The sequence below is a fragment of the Asterias amurensis genome, chromosome 10, assembly GCF_032118995.1.
Source record: "Asterias amurensis chromosome 10, ASM3211899v1".
Taxonomy (NCBI): domain Eukaryota; kingdom Metazoa; phylum Echinodermata; class Asteroidea; order Forcipulatida; family Asteriidae; genus Asterias; species Asterias amurensis.
In genome coordinates, this window is record NC_092657.1 from 21,122,767 (window position 1) to 21,144,271 (window position 21,505).

Consider the following 21,505-nt stretch of genomic DNA (forward strand, 5'->3'; position numbering starts at 1 on the left):
AGGATATGTGTTCCTGTACCTCAATCCGACCAGGAGGGCTGTTTAAAGTAGCTCCAAAGAGAAAGACTAAACCCAGCTACACTGATGAACCAATCTTCACTGATGACCAAGAAGAGATACATGATCATTATGAATGCCATTTCAAGGGTAAGTTTCCTTCAAGACTTAAACAGCGGCTACAGGATAATCTCAATATTTTAACTATTACCCTTTTTTGGCCAAACAGACATCGTAGATACCGATTTATAACCATTTTACGCTTAAAATTTGCATTTGGTAATAAATAATTCAAGTCAAAAATGCAACTCTCTGCGAGGCTTTTTCAGCCGAGAGTCAAAAACGGCTTATCTATTGTAATGTCCCCTTGACGCCAGTGACGATTTTCCCCTAATTGGGTTTGAACACAGTTCTCCAGCGTTGGCAAACTGAGGGTGCCATTGTCCACATCAAATAGCCGCCACTGACATCACGATTCCTTTGTCGCGCGGGCTTGTTTGGCATCACGTTTTCATAATATTGGCTCGGAGTACTTAGAGAAAAAAAAAACATTTTTACCATGTTTTAACGTGAAGTTTTCTGTTTCTCGTGGACTACATCTATAATACAAAAAGAAAAAGTCCCAACTATATTTCTGAGCATTCTGTAGCCGCTGTTTAAGGTAAATTAACTCTGACTTTGTGTGACTTTTGCATATTAGAATGATCGGTGATGATAACAAGTAGTGTAACAAAAAGTATACTAAAATTAAAGCATGGCGTGTCATGGCCTGGTCGAATAAGAACACCGGATTCAAAAACTTAGCAATGTTTCTGTTCAGCAGAGTGTAGGTTCGATTTCCAGCCATGACACTTGTCCGTATAAGCAAGACGCTTATAACCATGATGCTCCTATGCCATGTTTTTATTTACGAAAGCTCGAATCTGAAAAGCGTTCCAGCTATAACGCTTCTCAGTTAGTGTCTTCTAGTTAAATATTACGTTTACTACGCTAAAAAGAGTGTGGCTTAAAAGACCCACCATCATTGGGTGCGTTAGATAAGCTTCCCCGACCCCGCAGTGCTCACTCGGGTGAGCCCCTGACAAGAGCTAATCGAACGATCACACTCGCCCTCTCGTGGTGACGGCATGCACATCAGGTCACCCCAAGTGACCCACTCCACCAGCAGGGCACTGGGGGCTGACCCGGGTGAGCCCCGTCAAAGCTATTCGAACGTACCGGGGAAGACCGGGGTCGACCCAGGGAAGCTAAACGAACGCACCCATTGATAACAATGTTTATAAACCATGTAACTCCATACTATACAATGGGTGCGTTCCATAAGCTTCCCCGGGTCGACCCCGGTCTGCCCGCCGGTACGTTCGAATAACTTGGACGTCATTCCAGGGGCTCACCCAGACCCTGCTTGTGGAACGGGTCACTTGGGACTGGCCCCAGGTGCATGACGTCACCACGAGGGGTGGATGAGTGATCGTTCGAATAGCTTTGACGGGGCTCACCCGGGTCAGCCCCCAGTGCCCTTCTTGTGGAGTTGGTCACTTAGGGGTGACCTGAGGTGCATGCCGTCACCACGAGAGGGCGAGTGTGATCGTTCGATTAGCTCTTGTCAGGGGCTCATCCGAGTGACCACCGTGGGGTCGACGCAGGGGAGCTACAAGAACGCATCCAATATTCAAAGTGCATAATGATTTCTTTGTTCATTCAGACTGTCAGAATTTGCTGGATGCTGGATACAAACACAATGGTATCTACACTATTCATCCCTACCAGTATGATAAAGGAATTAAAGTCTTTTGTGATATGACGAAGCAGACCGGCTGGATTGTAAGTACATGAATAAGTTAATATTTGGTTTACGGTAACACCTAGCCCCATAAATCGGTCCAATACACTCCGTATCCTTGGCCCCAGCACCACTGATATCAAAATCTTTCGGTTTTTTTTGAAAAACCATCTGCAACGATCTGCATCATAAAACTTACCGATCTAATGCTTCCGAAGTTGCAGATAGCCCTACACTTGGAATTGTTCAAATAGGTATCATAGGTTTTGAGTAAAAATCAAATGAATTTTGAGTAAAAATGTTCTCAACTACCGCTCGTTTACCGCTAAATGCCGATATGCCGATTGTCCCCGACCGTGCGCGTATTTTTTTCCCAGGACAAACGTGTAGAATTATCTGCACACGTTCGTCCTGGGAAGAAAAGATACCCAATCCGCACTTTGTGTACAAGCATATGGACACGCGTCTGGGAACTATTCTTTAGGGGCGAGGTAACACCATGTGTGTATCTACTTGCCAGGTAGAGTTTGTTCTTAGAGAACTGTCTTTCTTTATTCTACTTACCGCGGAGTAGATTTATCGAATGTTCGGGAGACTTCTCAGTTCTGAAAAGAACTGTCCTGCTTTTTAACTTACATGGGCGGAAGGTGCAGAACTTTGGCTGGGACTACCATTAAGTTTTGGGATTAAAAACAATAAAATACCCAAATGACGACCACATTTCTTTGTCTTCTCCCCCCCCCCCCCCCCCAAAAAAAAAAAAAAAAAAAAAAAAAACCGAAAAAAAAAACTAACAAATATATATAATATCATTTAAATCATTTAAAAAAAATGTACCCAGTCAGTTTCCCTTGTGGTTTATTATTTGATATATATATAACCCACTTTAGTCTGCCGCATTCCACAATTAATTAACTTTCATTTTTACTGTCCGTAATTGATTTTGTCTGTTAAACAACCTTATACCTTATGTGGTCAAAGAACCCCTTCCCAAGCACCCTTTCTGTTACCCATCTACTCTTTTTTCACCCATTTCTTGCTTTCTCTTTTTGCTTTCATTTATTTCTACCGCAGTTATTACAAAACTAGTCCATTGAGATTATCAATGACGTTACAAACTAAAAATGGGGATATAAACGCATACCTTAGCTGTTACCCTCCAAATACCGGATAACTATTATTCAAGTTTCCTGCCAGAATTGTTTATAGGAGCGCCGGTTCTGATGCTAATTAGCATTATAACACCCCTTGCAAGTATTCTGCCTGCTCATTGGTTTAGAGCGCGTCACATGACATGTCTTAGTTTTGCTAGACGACGGCCGTGTGATAGTGCGTCGGTTTGCCATGCGCTAGTCCGAAGACTAGCACACGGCGCCGTGAGCTAGTCCGACAGACTAGCACACGGCGTGCAGTACCCAGACGTCCGTTGCGTGTACGAGTATGATAAATTAATAGTCTGTAACCATTTCGGATTGCACGACACTACATGCAACACAGTAAGTAAAAGTGTTTGCAATCTGTATTCGCGTCGTCCGTGGATTGTAGCATTCAGGTCTGTAACTTAATAATAATAGTACAGTATTTAGAAATGTTTGGGGTGTTATAAAACAAATATTGACTGCTTTCACTCGTGCAATGGTTAAAAACTATAAGTCATAGTTTTAACCATAGCACTCGAAGCAGTCAATATTTGTATAATAGTCGGCGATGCAAACTCGACTTGGAGTCATCCACCACTTAAAAGTTTAACTGGTTAACTGTAGTTTACTTGGAAGGACACAAACATTGCCCATATAAAGCTTTTTTTTCAAAAGTCCTCAATTGAAAACACTAATTTAATATATGATTTAAGTTATTGCTATTTGATATCTGCATAATTATACCAGAACTTCAATATTGAACAACAAGTGTAGGCTTTGGCCTATAGGCCTATTTGGTCGTATTTAGTAAAGTTTAAAATACCTTATGTCAGAATTAGAATTGTCTTGAAATATTAACCTGTTTACCTAATTTAATGAATTAAATTAAAATTAATGAATTTAGATTAACCTATACGAGAACCATTATGTCCAAAAGTACTACAGTATATTTGTATTGTTTTCTTACTGCAAGGTCGTCCAGCGGCGTTACGATGGATCAGTCAATTTCAACCGCAGTTGGGCAGAATACACGAAAGGCTTTGGGTCAATGGATGATGAGTTCTGGCTTGGCAATGAGATTCTACATAACCTGACTGATGCTGAAGGGAACTGGACAATCCGTCTTGACCTCACCAATGAAGATAACGTCACGGGTCATTTGCTGAAGACACAGTTTCACGTCGGACCTGTCGATTACACCATGTTTCTGGAGCACTCCGAGGTACAACCAACTGGTATGTTAACAACATATTTCATAATCGCCACCAGGGAAACCTTTGATATCACCTCAAAACCAATCTGTAAGCATTATGAATTGCAAACGCTTTTTGAAGGGCCCTTTTTGTCGACAATTAATTTATGTAAAAAACTATTTTACTTTATGTGAAATTTGAGTTACCACCAAACAACAAAGATAAAATGATCGCTTCGAATCCTTTGATATCACATCAAAATAAGTTTGTAAGCATTAGTTATTATTTTTGAGGTTGAACAAAGAATTGACTAGAGTGGGATTCGAACCAACGACCTCCGGATTAACGTGCCGGCGCTCTACCAACTGAGCTATCTAGCCCTATATTGGCGGTGTCCCTATTTTGTCAATATCTTTGTTCGAGGGTGCCAGTCTGGAGCCATACAACCGTTAACTGCCGTGTAGCCAGGGATCATGAATTACACACGCTGGTTGAAAGGCCTGTCGACAATTAATTTATGTTAGAAAACTTGTTTGCTTGATGTGAAATTCGAGTTATTGCAAACAACAATTAAGTGAATTGTTTTCCTTTGAATTATGGCAACAGAAAATTGTTGTAATATCTTGATGGCACTAGACACTATTGCCAATTGCCAAAGACCAACATTCTCATTGATGTATCCCAACATTATTATGCATAACAAACCTGTATAAAAAATATCAATTAGGGCCTGTCATGAAAATTACAAGAGAAAAATAAAGGGAACACAAAAGAAGAAAACAAATAATGTGTGTTTTCAGATGCATCCATTTTTAACTGAGACAAAACTATTTTACCTGAGTAACGGCCAACAGTGTCCAGTATCTTAAATCATTGTCATCACTTACTTAAAGGTTAAACGTTGTGTGTTTTGTTGCCAGTTGGCAGATACTGTAGGCATATGCTAGGAATGGAAGACAGAAGTATTCCTGATGATAGGATTACAGCATCTAGTCAGCGGAGTTCATCATATCTGCCTAGTAATGCACGACTGGACCTGAACCGGAATTGGTGTCCAGCTATAGGACAATTCGTTGGATCATGGCTTCAAGTAGTTATGAATACAAATCCTGTGCATATTGAGGGCGTCATCACACAGGGCAATCCAAACGGTGGTTACTGGGTGACACAGTACCAGGTACAATACAGCATTGATGGCACTGCATGGCTGTATGTGAATGGGGCCTCTACTCCACAGGTAAGAGTACTCAGCAAAGACACCCTCCAACCTAACATGTATTCCTTATGAACAAAGACATTTCAATAAAGCTGCTGTATAAAAACAATTTTGAAACAATGTAAACACTCTTCATACTTATACTAGGTCTACCTATGTTTGATTGACAGACTTTCATTGGCAACACTGATGGGGACACCCCAGTCACGAATATCTTCCAGCAGCCTATTCAAGCACGGTACATCCGCATCAGACCTACCGACTGGCATACTGAACCTGGCATACGTATTGAGCTCCTAGGCTGCCGTGGTGAGTGGTTATATGACTTTCATAACCAAACAATTAACAAAATACGCTACTCCATTAAAATCATAGCGCATTCAGGGGCGGATCTAGGCTTTTCCAAACGGGGGGGGGGGGGGGGTGGCGTGATTGTTTTATTTTATTTTTTTTTTTTTCAGAATGAAAGACCGCGCCATCTCCAGGCAGCATTTTTGTTTCTCTACTTCGAAATTGCCACTGTCGTAAGGCTTTCAAGTGGAAGTTGTTTTTGTTATTTTAAAATCGGTAAAAAAGGAAAGAAAAAAAAAATCCGTAAAAAAATAGTCACAAAGTTTCCGCCAGGCATGTGCAGGGCAAAATTTAATGGCTCAGGAGTCGATTTCACTAAAGCGTTTTGGTCATCGCAAACGCCGAAAGCGCGCTTACGTCAAGCGTATATTCCACGGATAAGCAGGGATAGTTATATGCGCGTTTGGCTACTCCACGTTACGGTCAAGTTGCATGGGGACTGAGACACCAACAGCTAATTAGCCATGATTTAAAAAAAATAAAAATAAAGGATTGTTAACTGAGAGAATTTGAACACAAGTTTTCTATGGATTGCACATCACATAATAGTGTACTAATTTTGCTTAAGAAAAAACCCCACACCGCCGGCCATTTGATTTCGCTTTGGTGACAAAATTAATATTAGTAAGCCTAAATGAGTGAACAATCTTGTGTGTGTTTGAAGAGTTAAGCTGTCTTGATTATGGATGAATGCTGGTAAACCTGTAAGAATGTACCGTGAATGTCATGTTTTTCCCTAGACCCATTAATTGGTCCAATCCACTCCGTATCCTTGGCCCCAGCACCTTTGATCTTAAAAAAAAACACCGGAATAATTGTATATCAAAGGTGCTATATACGGAGTGGATTGTACCAATATGGGGGCTAGTTTTTCCCCAATCTGCTGACCCTGCAGGTCGGTGGCGATCAATGTTTTGCCATTTTATCATAGCGGTATCAAAATACTTGCATTTTCAGACCTAACAATTGGTTAACAGGGTCATTAATTATGAATAACTGAAGAAAAAAGTTTTTACGACGCTATATCATTTCACATTGTTACGCCGGAAATGTATGACAGGGTGTGTATTTTTAAGAGGGATCAGGCGTGTCATTTTACGCAGGCAGGGGATCCTCCTCGAAATCAGGGCTGGTCGATGGAAGTGGAATGGTGATCGCGCCACACCCTTAACGCCTCAGCGAACTGCAAGTATTCTTTATAAATTGAAGTTATAAGGAAAGGAATTCGGTGAATTAAAATAACTACGTAAACAATTGACTGGGTACTCCAAGTCAGTTGGTTACACTAGAAAGCAATTAACCAGGGAAAAAGGTGAGTCTTAAGCATACAGCTGTATATATTGACTAGAGCGCCAACACCCTGTTATACACGCACTAAGGTTTTGAAGCCGTGTGGCGCATCCATGTTTATGTACAAACTAATACAAAAGCTTGAAATTTTGTACGGCAATTGTATGGCTGTTTAAATGATAGTGCGTTTGTTCTTTTTTATGTGTCATCGAAGCAAAAAATGCAGCAAATCTGAACGCACAATCTGCTGATTAGCGTACAAACTGCGAGCGTCATGTGCGTCATGTTTAAAAGGCGCGTATACTTTTTTAAGTACGGCAATCAAGTCGAAGTTACGGTTTTCGTAGCGCGGACGTACACGAGCGGACAGTCGGGTACGTGCGCACACGCCGAATGTAAAAAAAGTCGCGGCATTGTGTGTTCTCTTAAAATTCCGAATTCACGCAACACATCAAACATGTCTGCGCCCAGGGTGGCTTCAAAATCGCAGACATAGACCTTTTCGCAAATACCGGGGCGCGCGCGTAAAGCTTGGAATTAGGTGCATTGTGGTCTAGCTGGTAGCAAAATTTGATGCATATCTATCCCACAATGCACCTCATTCAACAGTCTGCGCTTGCGCATTGGTATTTGCGATAAGGTCTATAAGGAGTGCGTTTTGGCGACCCCAACCGAAAACTGTTTCGGTTGTTGGTCGTTGGTTCTGCTGTTCAGACTGAACGATAACCGAGTTGTGAGCTCGGTTACCGTTTTGGTTATGACGTCAGAAACAGTTTTTGGTTGGGGTCGCCAAAACGCACTCAAGGTTCAAAACGCAGAGCAAGTTAGCGCTCTAGTCAATATATATAGCTCTATGGTCTTAAGGACTTTACGAAATGCCGATACGAGCAACTTCCCTAATGACATTACGGAGATTGTTCCAAATCATTGGCCAAGCAACATTGCCAGCTTTTCGACAGAAATGTGTTTGGTCGGGAATATTCAAGCGAGTGATTTCAAGTTTAATCCAAAGATGCCAGGTACTAACCACTCTATATTTTCTCAAATAACAGGCTAAATGACACATACCATTTTAGTTGGGACACAAGAAAATTATTTCAAATGCTGCTTGCTCTCTTCTTCATTACTTAAAGGAACACGTTGCCTTGGATCGGACGAGTTGGTCAAAACAAAAGCATTTGTAACCGTTTTTTATAAAATGCATATGGTTGGAAAGATGTTTTAAAAGTAGAATACAATGATCCACACAAGTTTGCCTCGAAATTGCGTGGTTTCTCTTCTACTGTGCGAACTAACATGGTCGGCCATTTATGGGAGTCAAAATTTTGACCCCCATAAATGGCCGACGTGTTAGTCGACGAGGTAAAAGGAAAACCACGCAATTTCGAGGCATGTTTGTGTAGATCATTGTATTCTACTTTCACAACACCTTTCTACCCATATGCATTTTATAAAAAACGGTTACAAACGCTTTTCAAAGACCAACTCAACCGATCCAAGGCAACGTGTTCCTTTAAGGTTGTAGCTTCCCACTATACAGAATTCAACATTGTTTATGGGGCACTGCAAACTAAACTTGTGGATTAACATGATGACCACAGCGTGCCTTACATGTCTGATGTACATAATTGTTGAATGTGTTCTCAGTTGACAGAGTTTGTGGTCAGAGTCTTGGAATGGAAGATGGTAGCATCCTTGTTGAAACTATCGTACCATCGTCTACTGATGAAGGTCACTGCAAAGATAACTTTGTCGGACGGCTAGATGTGTACGGTGGTTGGTGTCCCTTTAAGAGTGATAAAGACACTGCATGGTTCCAAGTGGATCTACAGCATCAAACAGTGATTGGTGGTGTTATTACGCAGGGTAACAACGACAATAATTACTATGTGACAGAGTTCATTGTGTCTCACAGTGACAATGAACGCAACTGGCGATACATAGGAGGGTCTACTCGTGACAATGCACAGGTATGACAATAATTATACACAAATTGCCGAAACCGTTAAACGCAGAAGAAAAGGCAAAAATTAGCAGAATACAAGTTGAATCATTAAAAAAACATTTTTTGTTTTACTTCATTGATTTAATTTAATGAATTCACAAACGAAAAGGCAAATTGGCCGTTTAAACAAACTAAAATGAAACAATCAGCCATTCACTTGGTGCTTATTTTAATACAACATTATCTGGCATGTTGTCGAGAGTACACGTTTAAAACTAATAAATAAAACTACTGCTACATGTTTCTTTACAGTCTGAACCTTTAACATAATATACGCATTTATACTGCCTTTTGGTAATCATTCTGCTATATTCTAAAGTTTGTTTGATGTCATTAAGCATCGTTTATGTTTCCTTCCCAGAGATTCCCTGGAAATACAGACTATTATACCAGAGTAACCAACATGTTCAATAAGGAAGTCAGAGCACGCTACATCTGCATCACACCAACTAGTTATGGCGGAAAACGTCCAGGGCTGCGTATTGAACTCCTTGGATGCAATGGTGAGGTCAATTTTGTTCAAAGTTACATTTTGGCAAATAAAACAAATGTATCACTTGATTATATTAAACCATTTTAGACCAACAAATAATGACCGACATTTTACAAACAAAACAAAAAAATCGGTAAAACAAACAAGTTATTATTTTGTTGCCTGTACTGTTGATTATATAGAACGCTGGTATTGTTTGGATCGTCATGGAATGGGAGATGGCAGTATTCCAGACTACAGAATTACATCATCAAGTACACAGCAGAGGGAAGATGGTAACTGTCAACCAAGCAATGCACGACTCACTCAATCAGCAAACAGTGATACCATTGGCTGGTGCCCTGATCCTAATGACATCAACTCATGGCTACAGATTGATCTAGGATTTAAAGTCATAGTAGAGGGAGTTATGATGCTGCAGGGATCTGATCAGGGAACCATCGTAGATATGATTTATGGGTACCAGCTGGAGTACAAGGATGACCAGACCACGTGGCATACAATGGATTCAGCACAGGTAAGAACGTCGGCCAACTGTGAATTCAGCGAAAGTCAGATAATTTGTGTGTAATCTACAGTGATATGTTAACTGCTGCATATAAAATATCCAATCTTAAAGTAAAAACATCTCCTATTTTGAGTTTTATTTTGTAATAGTACTGTTGTCTGAGTATCAATAGCACAAAAAGATACTTGTTTTATGAATTAAAGTCACCTGGAAATAGAATTTGTATTTTTTTCCATCATAAGAGTATTATGTTTAGTTACTATAAAACATTGTTTTTAAGTAATTGTTTGTCATGATTGATATTGACTCCGCCTACCCCTTTTTTGACTTCAATCGAGGCAGACTTTGCCTTGATGCGTAGAGTAAACACACGTGCAACGTATACAAGTCATTGAGTTTGTACGTTTCGAACAGGATTTCTTTTTTCCATTTTTCCGGCAATGCCGACCAACTTGATGCAGCTAAACAACTAAAGATGGGGTCAGCCTGCATGGCTGGTCAGACTCACAAGAGCAATAGTGCCTAGTAGTCCGGTCCGACGTCTTTTTCAGCACTGTGCAGCATTTCTCTTCAAATATTGCGCCCAGATTTACGTCACGAAAAGCGCCCTCTCGGTCGAGGCCTACTCTTAAATTTGTAAATAAGATAAGAACTAATTTTGTAGAACCTTAGTGAACTGTTTGTTCACATTCCACTCATCAAAACACATATAATAGTGACGAAATCTTTATTTTGACAAAACACCACTTTCAGATGGCTTTAATTCTATCCCGCAGTCAAAACCTAGAAGTAATATGAACTAAAAAAAGGTAAGAACTGATGAAGAAATTGCTGCTTCCTGAAATCAAAAAGTCATGGTTTTATAAATTAATTAAGTACCAGATAACAGTTACTGACAAGCAAAACCATTTAAATGGAAATGTCTGTTTGTAGGACATTTGTTGGTTTTTAGAAATCAATGCCGTAAAACTAAAGAAGTCAAGAATATTAACACAATTAATGTACCCTTTGAATATCGTGCCACGTACCAAACACAATACAGTTGCCCAAAGTTTGTAATGGGATTCTATCATTATTAGACGCTGAGAAAGACTGCTAGGGTCAAAACGTCAGGGGAGTAACTATTTTTGTGATTCTAAGTCGTCAGAGTTTTGTGTTCGCAATAAGTTTTTCTGTTGCGATATGCCGATAAATTTGAGTTTGGATTGAATACATTTGTTTACTGAAGTTTTATACGAAATGTTAAAATTAAAAAGGATGTTTGGTAAAGGGTCAGGGTATTTGTTATAGGACACAAATTATGTTCGTGACACTGTTCACGAATTTTCAAGTTAAGCTTTCTATTATCATTATCTTCAAACGGAGTAAGTAAATCTGTGGACATCATGTTTTGTGCTACAAAAAGTACCCTAATCCTTTAAAGATACTGGACACTATTGGTTATTGTCAAAGACTAGTCTTCTCACTTGGTGTAACTCAACACATGCATAAAATAACAAACCTGTGAAAATTTGAGCTCAATTGGTCGTCGAAGTTGCGAGATAATTATGAAAGAAAGAAAACACCCTTGTCACGCGAAGTTGTGTGCTTTTAGATGGTTGATTTCGAGACCTCAAATTCTAAATCTGAGGTCTCGAAATCAAATTCCTGGGAAATAACTTCTTTCTCGAAAACCATGTTACTACAGAGGGAGCTGTTTCTCACAATGTTTTATATCATCAACCTCTCCCCATTACTCGTCACAAAGTAAGGTTTCATGCTAATAATTATTCTGAGCAATTACCAATATTGTCCATTGCCTTTAAACAAATGACGTGAATTGTCCATGTGTTTCTTACCAGATAATCAAAAAGGACGCCACGGCAGACTCGATAGCTACCAGTATGTTCCATCCACCAATCATTACTCGTTATGTTCGCATCATACTAAACCAGACTGATGGCTCTCTATGGATACGTGTTGAACTATTGGGATGTAAAGGTAGGTTTCAACGACCAAAAACTAATCCACATTATTTTTAAACAAATTGATTCTTTGAAATGAAACCAATACACTGATCGTGTGATACTTTCATACAAACAAATAATACCAAAATCAAACTCATCAAACTTTAATCCAGTCTTAACTTTTCGAAGCAGCTTACAAATCAATAATAAATCCATGATTTGTATCAATTTGTATCAAGAAATTACTTCTTTCTCAAAAACTACAATACTTAAGAAGGAATCATTTCTCACAATGTTTCATACTATCAACAGCTCCCCGTTGCTCGTTACCAAGTAAAGATTTATGCTAATATATATTTTGAGTAATTACCAAACATGTACAGTGCACTTAAAGGCAGTGGACACTATTGGTAATTACTCAAAATAATTATTAGCAGAAAAACTCACTTGGGATCGAGTAAATGGGGAGCTTTGGATAATAAAAAACATTGTGAGAAACAGCTCCCTCTGAAGTGACGTAGTTTTCGAGAAAGAAGTAAATTTCCACGAATTTGATATCGAGACCTCAGATTTAGCATTTGAGGTTTCAAAATCAACCATCTAACAGCTTCGTGTGACAAGTTTTTTTTTCATTCTTTCTTTCATTATTATCTCGCAACCTCGACGACCAATTTAGCTCAAATTTTCACAGGTTTCGTGGGTTCGAATCCCACCCGAGTAACATGCCTGTGATATTTTTTCACATGACTCGGGAAAGTACTGAGTATACAGTGCTAACATACATCGGTGTATGGGTAAAAACCAAAATTAATATTATTTATCCCCGATGCAAATTCAACATCTATTATTTCACAGGTTTGTTGCTTTATGCATATATTGAGATACACCCAGTGAGAAGACTGGTCTTTGACAATATTACCAATAGTGTTCGTGCCTTTAAACACAATTACAACAAACGACGCATCAAATTCAATGTTGTGTTTTTATTTTTACAGTCAACTGGGTATGTGGACAACGTCTTGAAAAGGACGACCATATCATTCCTGACAAAGAGTCAAGGCTTCAGATTGATCTACAGGTAGTCACTCTAGTTGAGGGAGTCGCAGCACAAAGTAGTGATGAAACGTCATTTCAAGTAGAATACAGCCTCGACAACGTTACCTGGGTCAGCGTCAGCAAGAAGAGAGCACCTGATAGAGAATCTCGGGTAAATGTTTCCATCATTGAAATAACAAAGTTAGTTTGTCAATGTTATACATGTACTTTAAGTTTAGCAGGGAGCTTTTACTACTCAACCAACGGAACAAAATAATGATAGAAACTTCTAGGAATGAGGAACAATAGCCATGAACAACATAAACACAACTGTTTTCAGTGTAAATGATTAATAAAATATAATCGTGTTGCTTTATTATCTTACAGATATTCCGTGCTCAAACTGATCAATCCACAACCATAAACTTTGAGCAGCCAATCAGAGCACGTTTCATCCGTATCACATCAATCGACTACGTGCATCAAGATTTGCGCATCGAACTCATTGGGTGCAGAAGTAAGTTAAGAACTCGTTTATAAATCAAACCTTCTTTTCTGGATGGGGCTCATTGTTTTAATTGTTTTAACTTGTTGACGATCAACAGACACGAACAGATGTAGGCCTGAAACTGACCACAGGTTTCAAACGATGTTCGATTGCGCCATAAACTGGTGCTGAAGAATATCCACATCACTTTAAAGGGAAGGTCGTTTGGTAATTACTCAAAACAAATATTAACTTAAAAAAATGACTTTGTAACGAGCATTGGAGAGCTGTTGTTAGTATAAAACACTGTGAGAAACGGCTCCCTCTGAAGTAGCGCAGACTTTGAGAAAGATGTTATTTCTCACTAAAATATAAAAAGACTTCTAGCTAGAAGTCTTTTATTCCTTTCTGAAAGAACACAAATCCGTCCAACAAGGGTGTTGTTTCTCTCATTACTTTCTCGCAACTTCAATGACCAGTTGAGCTCAAATTTCCAAAAGGTTTGTTATTTTATGCTTTTGTTGGGATACCTCAAGTGAGACAACTGGTCTTTAACAATTACCGAAGGTGTATACTTAACCTTCCCTTTAACACAAGAACATGCATGGACTTCGTTTAGACACTTACTTTAGTTTTCTTCGTCATATAAAACAGCCGGAACACAAACTACCATTAATGATTGGAAGTAGTTATATAATTCACTATTCATTTTGCTTTTTCAGATGATATTCTTGAGACTGCCAACAATCAAGCCTTCAGCATTCACCATCGCACAGATAATAACCAAGACGAAACAAACTGCCCAAGTCTGAATAGTGAAGGGGGATGGTGGTTTAATAGATGCTCTGGTATGCCTGGTGTAGATAATAACCTTAATGCTGAATATATCCAACCTGGTGATACTAAGGGTCCATACAAACGAGTCATTAGAGCTACTGAATGGAATGGTTCTCGTATTGCAAAGACTGAAATCAAAATACGCCGCCAATCTCCACCTCGTGGCTAAACAAAGTTTCTTGGTGAATTTTACAAAGTTACATTGGCAGCAGTCCAATGATGAAGCAGCACACATTCATATGTTGATGCAATCATTCTTAAAATATATTACGCCCAAAATCAAACTTACGAACAAGCAGATAACCTTGATATGTGAAACGCCGTAGCAAGTAAAATGATTGTTCGCATGCTTGTGACTGGTATCCTACTCTTTTTTTAAGAGAACAATGCTATAAAGCAGCCGTACATAACTGGGTTTCCATTAATCATTTTGATCAAGCAATTCACTCATTGACACTTATGCCAAACACCAGCATATTGCGGTGACACAAAAACATATATTTTCGTTTTACCAAACCTGCATCCCATATTCCTTTGTCTAAAACCCATTGTGGTATTATAAAACCAATTAACTTATTTAACCTATTGTTGTCTATAACCCATTGGTGTCTATAACCCATTGTTGCCTATATAACCCATTTTTGTCTATAACCCATTGTTTGTAAACCGATTGTTGTCTTTAACCTATTGTTGTCTATAACCAAAAGGCTGTGCAATCCTTCATGAAATCTATTTCCCATGCCCCAAAACAAAAGGTATGGACAAGTACATGACATTGATTATGCGATCACGCTAAAACACCAATTTATGCACCCCCCCGCCCCCCCCCCCCCAAAAAAAAAAAAAGAAGCTTACCAGTCAAATTGATTGTTCGCAAGTGTGACTGGTTAAAAACCCATTGTGGTATTATATAACCAATTGTTTTTCTTTAACCTATTGTTGTCTATAACCCATTGTTGTCTATAACCCATTGTTGTCTATAACCGATTGTTGTCTATAACCAAAAGGCTGTGCAATCCTTCATGAAATTTATTTCCCATGCCCCAAAACAAAAGGTAGGGACAAGTAGGCATACATGACATTGATTATGTGATCACATTTAAACACAAAACTATACGTACAAACAAAACACAATCGATTGTACGCAAGTGTGACCGGGGCCGATTTCACAAAGATCTAAGATTGATGGTCACTGCAAATCAATCGTTGTTGCTAAGTAAAGCGTGATGTCACAATACAAATCATTATGGTCTGAAAATGTGTCTTGCGATGAACCTTATTGTTCTGTGAAATCTGCCCCTATTATTATTATTTATTTTTTTTCTTGAACGGTACATTGCTAAGACAGCTGTACATTAACTGGGTTTCGAATAATATGTTTGAGGAAATCATTCAATGAAACTTATGCCCTAATTTGTTTGCTGTAAAAAATGAAAGTAGTTTTCCATTTACCTTATTTGCACCACAATTTCTGATATTATTTATAATATATAATCGTTGTTATTGTCTATAACCAATTGTGACACTGTACGCACATTAAAACGTAAGGCAAATGTGTACACATTACTAATTTGTATTAATAAATACCTTGGGCGGTTTCAAGTCTCTGATGGTCAAAACCCGGTCACGTGTGGGAGTGTTAACGGTGGTATGAAGACCGGCTTTGGAAAATAGCGAATAAGTGGCCACTAAATCAGCATACATTGTGTCAACTTCGGCGTTGCACTGTATCGCACGCTTATTTATATCCCTGTTAGTTTCATAGACCTTATCGCAAATACAAATGCGCAAGCGCAGACTGTTGAATGAGGTGCATTGTGGGATATATATGAATCAAATTTGTTATCAGCTAGACCACAATGCACCTAATTCCAAGCTTTACGCGCGCGCCCCAGTATTTGCGAAAAGGTCTATTGCAACTTCGCGCACTTCGCGTACGCGCGCTGAAAATGTATCAATTTTGAGTGCACGGCTAAAATTTTCCAAATTCTGTGACTTTTCTCTCGGCGGTACTTCCAGACATGTTCAGGGGCCATATTTGAGCTTTTGATGGTTCCCATCTCTTTCGTGCGTTAATCATATTACTGATCTTTGAGACCAGTGACTCTTTGAAATAATGATCTGTTCAGCGCCTTCACTGGGGTCAAATGAGGCAAATGATTGGACGATAGCTGTTCCTTGTGCATTAAAACGTGCGCATGAGCTCGGCGTCAGTTTATACGCGCGCACATGTTACACGCGCGCACTCAAAATTGATACAATTTTTAGCGCGCGTACGCGAAGTGCGCGAAGTTGCAACGCGCGACGGTCGCGCGATGGAAATCGTCGGACGCTGAGGATCGCTGGACGCTGGCATTTTTTGCACAGTTTATAGTCGTCGCGCGATGGGATGCAGTTTGTACAGTATACACATACCCAATTAATTATGTTTAAAAGAAAACCATCTTTCTCAAATTGTTATCACTTTATGAACAACCAAAACGAAGAATTTTAGTTTATTTGATATGAATTTTCCTTTAGACTGGACTCACTCGGGGATAAACAAAAACACATCATTTTCGCTTTGTATTCCATGTTTTTACATTCAACCAATTTAATAAAGAAAAAAACCTGAAAAACCCGTTGCAGCCACGTACTCATTAAGTTAAGTTTGTGAACAAAATCTCAATAATGTCACTTAACCAGATCAGATATCAAATTATTAAGTCTGCGAGCATACAAAGAGTTGTTTTGGAAGTTGTTTCAATGAATTTTGAAATTAAGTGTTTACTTAGTATTCTGAAAACAGCATAGTATTATTTGAAAAACATGTTTGGGTTTCTTTTCTCTGAGGGAACATCGATGTGAAGCGTTATATAATGTATAGCAACAATTCCGTTATGTTTTCTCAACCATTGCTGTTCTGTTCAAACATGACATGCATTAAATTGTTCGGTTTTACAAATACAATTCCCACACCTCGAATCAGCGGTGCAGTCAGCAGGGAGGGGGGAGTGGTTACCCCAAACAAATAAAATACCCCCCCCTGAAAAAAGGGAAAATGCACACGCAGCCACAAAATGCCATAAGCACCCCCTCCGCACAGCATACTCCTTCCCGACTAACAAAGCAACCCCTGTCCACATGTTATAACTACTAACCCCTAGCCCTCCCCATGAAAAGTCATAGCCATACCACTGCTTCCGAATCACTTTGTGTCAATATTGGTATGAAAAAGATACAAGCCACACAAATCATCAAAGTGTCCACAATTTAACTATTGAACTTTGTGAACTCAACAAGAAAAAAGAAACAGACTACTGTTTTTTGACTTGTTCATTTATTTATTTCAAATCAACTTATAATGAAATTAAAGGTACAATTTACTTATTAAACAAATCAACTTATAATGAAATTAAAGGTACAATTTACTTATTAAACATAGCAAGCACGAGAGTGATCAGTATGTACAGAAGAGGACAACGAACATTAAGCTATAATTTTGCATAATTAATGCAGCGGCAATTTAATCAATTTTTACAGATTATATTTTAAATAATGTTTTTTTTTTTAGAAAAGCAAATGCTTAAATCATCAAAAATGACTTGAGTAGCTGTAAAATGTTTGTAGTAAATACATTGTGTGACGGTCATGAACTATTACATATGCCCACAGTCTATTTTTTATTTAACTTCACCCTCTTACGTAATACCTCCATATAGCGCCCTCCAGCGATTTCATTTTCGCGGGCTGTTAGTTCATAAGATCCTTAGACGACGATCTCATCACACCGTATTTATCTTTGTCAACAGGTAATTATGTTTTTATATTGTTTAATGCTTACCTTTTGCGTTAATATTGTTTAACTAAATCATTCACTATGTTCCGTTTACCGTCAGAGTCTAAGTTGTATATATTTACTGTTTAAATCTTTGATTTATTGACTCGTTTGCCATGTATAACGGAGTCAAACGAGAGTTACCCTTAGGTCATGTTCATGCCTTAAGACAAGTTATGTATTCGTTTTGTAAATTACATCTGGACAAGTCAGTCCCTTTAGTGTTTGGATCCAGCTTACTGTTAGTTTATATTTTCCTTTGATTTCCAAGATGGCGGACGACGCCTAGAATTATGGCGTGAACCGCAGGGAGAACTGTTTGTTTGTTTATTAGTGTTAATTTAATATTAATAATTAGTATTGTAAAAGTTCATAAGATCCTTAGACGAAGATCTCATCACACCGTATTTATCTTCGTCAACAGATTCATGAGTGTAAATAAAATACGGGAAAACTAACAACTGAACAGCCGTGTCAATCTTGAATACAGTCAGAGGGGTCACACTATGTACAGAAGAGGACAACGATCATTAAGCTATAATTTTGCATAACTAATGCAGCGGCAAATTAATCAATTTTTACGGATTATATTTTAAATAATGTTTTTTTTTTAGAAAAGCAAATGCTTAAATCATCAAAAATGACTTGAGTAGCTGTAAAATGTTTGTAGTAAACACATTGCAAAAGGAAATTTAAATTGATGGGCTATCATTGTTAAAGTAAAGTTTTAAAGTTTAGGATTTCATCGCAGCTTTCCTTCAACATTATTATCATTGATGTATCAGATGTCTGTGTCAAAGGATGTCCTTCTTGTGTCCATTTGTTTTCATCACAGATGCTGCAAGTGTGGCTGGCAAACTTGAAGTTTTGTTTTGTGTAGAAAGTATGCCCACTGTTCTAATACAGGGAGACAAAAACAAACAAAAACATTGTAACAAAATCCTTCAATTGTTAACATAATACTCTTTTTCAATTTGACCTAAGATTGGGACTTGTACAAAATACAAACTTCATCTGCAAACTTGCAAAAAAACAAATTCATTATGTTACATAGCCCTATCTTCATGAAGAGTTTTCCAACAGTTTGTTTACATGGTTTAAAATACAACCAGGGCTCAATTTGTGGGAAAAAATCACAAGACTTTTACTGGACCAGAGAATTTGACAAGACTGGGATCGATATGAGGAGAACACTTTCTACACACTACATTGAAACTGCTGTTGGAACAGGCACTAAAAGAAGATATATTGGCATTCAATAGATATGTGTACTCAAATGCAATGAGGTGTTACTATTCAAATTAAAAAACACAATACCACTGGACTTGTACGGTCGTAAGTTTACTGGCCCAACGCTATAACCACTGGACTTGGCCTGTGGTCCAGTAATGATTTCGAGCCCTGAAAACCGACACAATCAATTATTGTATGAGTTGGAATTGTTTTATGCACATTCTACTAATTGTGTGTCCAGAATACATCAAGCAATGCCATTGTCCCTGGATGTAACCATCATACCTGTTTCTATATGATGCTGATCAGTTGGCAACTCAATACTTGTTGGTTTTCCCTGAACCTCTGATGGCCTGCTCCTTTTCACAAAGGGATGTGTACATCAATCTCCCATAGCATTTGCCACTATATGCTGTTCAAAATACAAAAGTTAACAATTGAACATGTAAAATTTAGCTTTATATTAATTTGAAAAATACAAGTATCCATAATACCTAACAATCTGCAAACGAACTAGAATCGGTAAACATGATCAAATCCAAGTCATATTCAGTATACAATTTATAAAAACAGCCCACTGTTTTTTGTTCCACTGTTGGGGACCTTTTAACTTTTTAAAAACACTAGTTGTTCCTCACTAAACTGAGAAAAAATAATTATTATAATGTGAAATTTCACTCCAAAAAGGGCTCTAGTCTTGGTATGGGCAACAAGAAGAAAACAGTTCAAGAGTCAGACGAAAGTTATTCGGGGGAGTTGCGGTCAGGAATTAAATTAGTAAAATTACTTCATACAATCAAACTGGGTACTACCCTAAGTAGACCAATGGACCGAAAAATCAGTATATCAAATGAATGTAGCATTTTAAATAAACATTTACCTGTTTACCAAAATACTACTACTACTAAGCAGTAAAGCACCAAGAGTTGTTTTGACTTGGGTTGGAACGGAACAATTTTTGTTGTGTAACATAACATTTTGCAGCATATGTATTTGTCTTCGTCTGCTTACACTTCTACAGGAAATAAAATGGTGCACCGATTGTAAAGATAACAACTTGCCGTTAGCCTCTCTATCCTTTACGACTCATAGTATTTGAGAGGGTCACATATATATATATAAATGTTTCAAAATACCGTCCGACCGTCTGTGTGTTCAATTGTAAATTTGGATTACATGACTGTTTCTCCTATGTTAAAAAACAAGCTACTCGTGTTTATTATCAAAAAACTAAGTTGTACTGCTGTTGCTAAGTTAAAGTAATGTCAAGTGATGAGTCGTGAGATCAGTCAAATCAACTCGACCCAAGAAAGTTTAATTAAGCTAAGAAGGGTAAAACAAGAACATGCAGCATGCAGCTGTCGTATGACATACAGTAACACCCAGTTTTGTTCGATGAAAAACAATGTATTACAATACATTTGAATAGTAGTAGGGGGGGGGGGTACGTGTGTGTTTGTATCAAGGATTCAAGGTATTTTGTTTTTAGTGTGATCTGTATTCTTTGTGCATACGGCTACGCATACACAAAAAAACTGCCCCACTCGGTAGACGTTTTTTCGTTAATTTTACTGTTTAAAATACTCACACATTGACTGCAATGTTACTGTAATGATTGCCTATGCAGTTTCCTTCCTGTCGAAATGTTCGTAACATTTACCAGCTCCAAAAATCGAACGTAAACAAGAAAAAACTAACTTTTTAGGACACCGCTCAGCGAACAAAGTTACGGTCGTCCTTTTTGTTTTATTTGTAAGCGGCCTCTTGATAAATTTGCATATTCATCGTTTCTCGGTAATCCAACGATTCTATTGGTTCACGGATGAAAAGTGAGGTCAGCGATCGTGTCAAAGTTCAATTAGTTGAACTCTGTAGCGACGTCGCTAGCGCCTTTCAGCGACGCATCGCTAAGCATCGCGGAGGTCTCGACGATGACTATAAACTGTGTTTTTTAGGATCGCGCGTCAAGATTTCCATCGCGCGACCGTCGCGCGACCGACTATAAACCGGCCTTTACACTTTCGTTTTGTACTACAGTGACGTCCTGGACATCAGGGTACATTTCTGGGGCGGAAAATTTGCACAGCTTCATAACTCAAATATTACCTGCAAGAAACCACTAGTTTCAACAGATTCACATTCTATGGCGGCATACATTTTTCTGCGGTGGTTTTT

At 38.5% G+C, this 21,505-nt stretch overlaps 3 protein-coding genes and 1 long non-coding RNA gene across 4 annotated transcripts in view; 3 read left to right on the plus strand and 1 right to left on the minus strand.

Annotated features, from left to right (window-relative positions):
* LOC139942799 (uncharacterized) overlaps positions 1 to 21,505 on the plus strand; it is a 215,735-nt gene that overhangs the window by 53,519 nt on the left and 140,711 nt on the right. The window lies entirely within an intron of this gene.
* Positions 1 to 21,505, plus strand: part of LOC139943402 (histone-lysine N-methyltransferase SUV39H2-like) — a gene marked incomplete at its 3' end in the record, with an annotated part of 182,670 nt that overhangs the window by 40,358 nt on the left and 120,807 nt on the right. The window lies entirely within an intron of this gene.
* Positions 6 to 14,979, plus strand: LOC139943400 (uncharacterized). The gene is made up of 12 exons (XM_071940212.1): positions 6 to 147; positions 1,703 to 1,821; positions 3,893 to 4,154; positions 5,033 to 5,349; positions 5,499 to 5,637; positions 8,617 to 8,939; positions 9,336 to 9,477; positions 9,650 to 9,984; positions 11,817 to 11,955; positions 12,917 to 13,128; positions 13,344 to 13,473; positions 14,166 to 14,979. Exons 1-12 carry the CDS (start codon positions 6 to 8, stop codon positions 14,447 to 14,449), a joined length of 2,544 nt encoding a protein of 847 aa, XP_071796313.1. The 3' UTR covers positions 14,450 to 14,979.
* LOC139943167 (uncharacterized) lies at positions 17,579 to 21,204 on the minus strand. The gene is made up of 3 exons (XR_011786764.1): positions 20,919 to 21,204; positions 19,616 to 19,742; positions 17,579 to 18,994 (listed from the first exon to the last, which is right to left on the minus strand). It is a non-coding gene; the product is annotated as an uncharacterized lncRNA (long non-coding RNA).

What these genes read in the sequence shown, in the direction of transcription:
- LOC139943400 (XM_071940212.1), top strand. Translation starts at nt 6, where the DNA reads ATGTGTTCCTGTACCTCAATCCGACCAGGAGGGCTGTTTAAAGTAGCT. An exon ending in TGAACTATTGGGATGTAAAG is followed by an intron (nt 11,956 to 12,916) that starts GTAGGTTTCAAC and finishes TTATTTTTACAG; the next exon opens with TCAACTGGGTATGTGGACAA. An exon ending in CGAACTCATTGGGTGCAGAA is followed by an intron (nt 13,474 to 14,165) that starts GTAAGTTAAGAA and finishes TTGCTTTTTCAG; the next exon opens with ATGATATTCTTGAGACTGCC.